The 5,647-nt window shown below is 40.7% G+C and overlaps 1 protein-coding gene across 2 annotated transcripts; it reads left to right on the forward strand.

The window, feature by feature from the left end:
* Positions 1-1,793: 1,793 nt before the first annotated feature.
* On the forward strand, positions 1,794-5,173 carry LOC127618700 (tubulin alpha chain). Of its 2 annotated transcripts, none has more exons than XM_052091300.1 (4): positions 1,794-1,934; positions 3,440-3,662; positions 3,755-3,903; positions 3,985-5,173. In XM_052091300.1, the coding sequence occupies exons 1-4, from the start codon at positions 1,932-1,934 to the stop codon at positions 4,963-4,965; spliced, it is 1,356 nt and encodes a 451-aa protein (XP_051947260.1). In that variant the 5' UTR covers positions 1,794-1,931; the 3' UTR covers positions 4,966-5,173. The 2 variants fall into 2 exon arrangements, with proteins under 2 accessions (XP_051947260.1, XP_051947261.1); XM_052091301.1 differs by having other exon boundaries at positions 1,822-1,934; positions 3,264-3,662.
* The last annotated feature ends 474 nt before the right edge of the window (positions 5,174-5,647 follow it).

A 5,647-nucleotide genomic window follows, 5' to 3' on the forward strand; every position in this document is an offset into this window, starting at 1 on the left:
CAAACACTGTTTTTCGCGCGCTCTTCCTTCTGCACCACATGTCTGTTTAAAACATTAATACAATTAATGTTGCCTTTAATTTTCTCAAACACTGCACTTTTAATTGACCTACAGGATTTACAATTCAAAGTTTATTACAAGGTACAAATGAATGACAATGAGAGATCCTTGTCAGAAAAGTCACATTTATTATATGTAAATTTAATGTAATTTAATTCATTAAACTTTGGTTATAAAATATTTACCTGTCCTATCCAAGAGTCTTAACCAGTCAGATTTCACATAGGCTAAATCAAACATATTAATAAACACCAGCACGTCACAGACACTTAATAAACGCGTTTTGGTCAATATAGACTGGCTCTCTTCTGCACTCAACAGGGGTCAGAAAGCATGTCTTTCTGTTATATGGATTTTAATCGCGGCTGGCTTGACCGCAGTGACCAGCGTGCATATATAAACTATAAACAAATCTATAACGGTGAGTGATTTCAGAAAAAGAAAGAAAAAAAATGCCTTTATTGGTATTTGCCATTGCCAGCTCGGGAAGATGCTCACGGAAGTTTTTTTTCCTGTTCGGGCATCATGTTCCGCCAATGGAGAAACTAGCTCTTCTGATTGGCCAAAATTCTCTGATCTCTGAACAGTGCCCGCCTGCTGCCTCTACATATGCATAAATCACTTTTGCTCCATATTTTGTAGCAGCAGATTCAAACAGTTGTAGTTTTGTACTTGTGTGTGTGTGCGAGAAAAATATCAAAGAAAAAAAAAAAAGAAAAAATTGTGAGAAAATATTCTACAAGTGTGCAACTCTCATTGGATGAATTCACATACTGATTTGCGAATGAGCTAAATTTGTCCGTGACTTCACATTTTTGGATGCGGGTGTGTGAATGTGTTTTGCACCATATTTACTGCAACAACTGTATAAAATGTGAGCGTATGAGTTTCTTAATTTGTGATTCGTAGAAAAGGATTTGTGCACCTGCAATGAAGACTTTGAGAAGGTGTAACTGCTGTGTTGTGTTTGTGGGAGAGAAAAAAATCTACAAGCTTGCAACTCTTAAAATACATTTCTCTGTGACTTCAAATTTACTGATACACATGTACTAATCTCTACAACTACAAATAACACTGTCACAGGTGCTCATTTGATTTGCACCAAAATTGTATTCAAGGGGATTGTAGTGTTCAGATGTCCCGACCCTGGAAACAGGAATGTGCAGTCATGGGTATGTCTCGGGCAGTTTTCGGAAATGCAGTAAAAGAGGTGAACAGCTTGCTGACAGCAAAAAAAAAAAAAAAAAAAAAAAGAGAGAGAGAGAGAGAGAGAGAGAGAGAGAGAGAGAGAGAGAGAGAGAAGTTGTTCACGTGATATATAGGCTAAGATGACATCATCTTCAACTAAATCTAGGACACAGAGGGAGGAGAGATTGCAAATGGATCAGTGGGAGGATTCGTGATACCATGAAACAGAGTCCAGTCTGATAGCAGCTAAAGTGTGACTGCACCAACATTCAGCTATTTAGAAAGTATTATCCGTCATTGCCTTCATATTTCTGTATAATCCGAAGTCAAAAGACACAATCTCATGCTGTATGACTGGGCATGCATGTGTGATGCTGACTAATTATCTTAAATATGTGGTGCAGTCCAGTGTAAATAACACAGCAACCATTGCACCAGTAAAAATAATTCAGATGTGCGCTGCACTGATTTATATCGGTCAGTGCTGACTGCGTCATTTTAATCTCGTCAGCGTTGACAGGTTGATCCCTCCCCCACTGTGACGTCACGATCCCTTTTACTCCTCCTACCCATCCTCAACTGCCTGTCTCAATCTTGTACAGTATATCCACTGTATACTCTCAACAATACCGAAATTTCCTGTCGTTTGATATTCGCCGCATCGCTTCATCCCATTCAGAACAATGGTGAGTAGCCTAAGATTTATTTTCAATTAGACTTGCCACGACGTGGTCATTGTTTTCATCTACAAATTTGCATGTAGTTTAATGCCCCGTTTGGTATTCTTCAAAGAGGCTCGAGCGGCTTTTCTTTGTATTCGGGCGCGCGCCTGTTGAAATAGAAACAGAGCTCGCGACATTGCGACGACGTGACCGCGCAAATATGTGTGTGTGTGTGTGTGTGTGTGTGTGTGTGTGTGTGTGTGTGTGCGCGCTCTCTCTCGCAAATAATGTTAAGGATTACATTGCAAAAATGTTATATGAAATATATTATTCGTCACACAGGCTTTGAAATTGCGTTTGCAAATGCGTACCAGATTGCATTAATCCAATCCTTTATAACGTCTGGTTAATGTCGATAGGCTACATTTAATATGATGATTATTTTGTTCCATGGTGGATAAAACACCTTTTTGTTTACAGATATTTAAAACATCACATACACATTTTTTTCCCTCATTTATTTATGACGTGACCAAGATTATTAATTTATTTGTTTATTTTTTGCTAATGCCACATCGCTACATCTTATGAACAATTCAAGTGACACAAACGTGATCTTATCAAATAGGCACAACTAGAATGATTGGCTTTTCCATTATCTCTTTGTCATCAGAGATTCTGAGAGAATTTTCCTGAAATTTGCATCCTCTCCTCCTCCTATGCGCAGAGGAACTGGGTGGGGACTGCAGCTGTCTGCAGAAGCTCATGTCTGGCCTGTGCAGCAAATTACTGCATTGCTATTCCTGTTCTAGTCCACAGCTGTCATTGTCTCCATCCGGATTTTACATTCAATATTTTCATGCATTTGTTGAGAGTTTTTTTTTTTTGATTGAATGTATAACAGATCTCCACCTTTCATTTTATCATGCAGCAATTAAAAAAAAATATTTACAAAACCCAGACACAGAAGCACACTATAAATTACAATAAATGAGGATTTAGTGAGGGAGCAATTCAGTCAACATTTAATTGTTCTCTTTCAATGTAGGCAGGCATGGTCTGGCAAGCCTGTACTATGTGGGTGGGGCATCTCTCTTGTTCCAATTCTGCTGCCTCTTTCCCCTTTGAATAAAGAGAACTGACTGCTTCTTTGTTCTTCCTTTTTGATGGCCTAAAAAGACTTAAATATGGCTTGTTTACTTCTTCTGTGTCTGGTCGTTAGGTAAATATTTTTTAAATGGAGAGCAGGTGTTTAATGTGCATTGATGGATCAAAAGAGACCATTAGACATTTACGTTACAGTTGAGAATCAAAGTAATGCAAGTAAGATGTCTGTTGTTGTGTCTAAAATAGTGAATGCATGGAGATGTCAACAAAATGATACTACAAAGAAGCAGGTGTCTGTGTGCAGGTCTTGAGAAGGCAACCTTCCAACATCTCAAAAAAGGAGGGCTTCTTAATATCATCAATAAAACAAAAATAAATCAAAAATACACAACCTATAATGGTTATCCCATTTTTTTCCACAGCGGGAGTGTATCTCTATCCACGTTGGTCAGGCTGGTGTCCAGATTGGCAATGCCTGCTGGGAGCTCTATTGTCTTGAGCATGGTATTCAGCCGGATGGGCAGATGCCCAGTGACAAGACCATTGGTGGAGGTGATGATTCCTTCAACACCTTCTTCAGTGAGACTGGAGCTGGAAAGCACGTCCCTAGAGCTGTGTTTGTAGACCTGGAGCCCACTGTCATTGGTAAGAGGAGGCTGCTTTATTATAATTAAAATATTATTCAACTTTTTCAGTGTGTGTTCTGTTCGCTAAACATTAGTTCATGACCTTTCCAGATGAGGTGCGCACTGGGACTTACCGTCAGCTGTTCCACCCTGAGCAGCTCATAACAGGAAAGGAAGATGCTGCTAATAACTATGCCCGTGGACATTACACTATTGGCAAAGAAATCATTGATCTGGTACTGGACAGGATTCGCAAGCTGGTGGGTATCTTTGAATATTTATTCATTTGAGATGTGGTTGTATCTAATTTACTTTAATATCAATATTCAATTATATTTCAGGCTGATCAGTGCACAGGCCTCCAGGGTTTCCTGGTCTTCCACAGCTTTGGCGGTGGAACCGGATCTGGCTTCACCTCACTGCTGATGGAGCGCCTGTCTGTCGACTATGGCAAGAAGTCCAAGCTGGAGTTCTCCATCTACCCTGCTCCTCAGGTCTCCACCGCTGTGGTAGAGCCCTACAACTCCATCCTGACCACCCACACCACCCTAGAGCACTCTGACTGTGCCTTCATGGTAGACAACGAGGCCATTTATGACATTTGCCGTAGGAACCTCGATATTGAGCGTCCTACATACACAAACCTCAACAGGCTCATTAGTCAGATTGTGTCCTCTATCACAGCCTCCCTCAGGTTTGATGGTGCCCTCAATGTTGATCTCACAGAGTTCCAGACCAACTTGGTGCCCTATCCTCGTATCCACTTCCCCCTTGCTACCTACGCCCCAGTGATCTCAGCAGAGAAGGCTTACCATGAGCAGCTCTCTGTCTCTGAAATTACTAATGCTTGCTTTGAGCCAGCCAATCAGATGGTGAAATGTGACCCACGTCACGGCAAGTATATGGCTTGCTGCCTGTTGTACCGTGGTGACGTGGTGCCCAAAGATGTGAATGCCGCAATTGCCACCATCAAGACCAAGCGCACCATCCAGTTTGTGGACTGGTGCCCCACTGGTTTCAAGGTTGGCATCAACTACCAGCCCCCCACTGTGGTTCCAGGTGGAGATCTGGCTAAGGTGCAGAGGGCTGTGTGCATGCTGAGCAACACCACAGCTATTGCTGAGGCCTGGGCTCGTCTTGATCATAAGTTTGATCTGATGTATGCCAAGCGTGCCTTTGTGCACTGGTATGTGGGCGAGGGTATGGAGGAGGGCGAGTTCTCAGAGGCCAGAGAGGACATGGCTGCCCTGGAGAAAGATTATGAGGAAGTTGGTGTCGATTCTATCGAGGGTGAAGGAGAGGAGGAGGGCGAGGAGTATTAAAATGCTCACTAAATGTCTAAAATGGAAAATAGTAGAACGTTATTTTTACACACGGTATACATGAGGTATCAAGTGTAAAGTCTACTCCTAACTGTTGTTGAGTTATGATGGCCAGTAAGACTTATTATTTGTGAAATTTGCTTGCTAAATTTTGAAATGTGAATGAATAAATTGATGCTGATGTTCAAAACTGAATTCTGTGTGCAATCCTTTTAAAATCTTTGTTGTGGATATTAAAGAATATTGAATCAGCTTTTTACAAGGAATTCTTTGCATTTAAAAGAAGACTGCCTACTAAACGATGTCAGTAGTGCAGCTGATGACCTTTGCCAAGTTTGGCTTCCAACTGCTTCGGATAAAGGGAAAGTAGATTAGTAGTCACAAAGCAGTGTATTAAGGACATTCTAGGTTTTTGGGGAGGAGCAAATGAGTTATAGCAGTGATATGCTTTAATGATTGAAGGAATGCAGGTCATACTAAAGACCATAGCTCTACTTTATGGTTGAAAGCTTACTTAAATTATATAAATAAAAAATCTATATAATCCAGAAGAGCAAGTTGCATGAACATTTTTGAAATGGTGTCTCAATGTGTAAAATAATGATGACAAAGAGCAGCTCTTTGATGTTTTATTCAATTGCATCATTTTCAATTAAAAAAAAAATGCATGGATGGGGTTTCG

The sequence above is a fragment of the Xyrauchen texanus genome, chromosome 25, assembly GCF_025860055.1.
Source record: "Xyrauchen texanus isolate HMW12.3.18 chromosome 25, RBS_HiC_50CHRs, whole genome shotgun sequence".
In the NCBI taxonomy this organism is placed as follows: Eukaryota; Metazoa; Chordata; class Actinopteri; order Cypriniformes; family Catostomidae; genus Xyrauchen; species Xyrauchen texanus.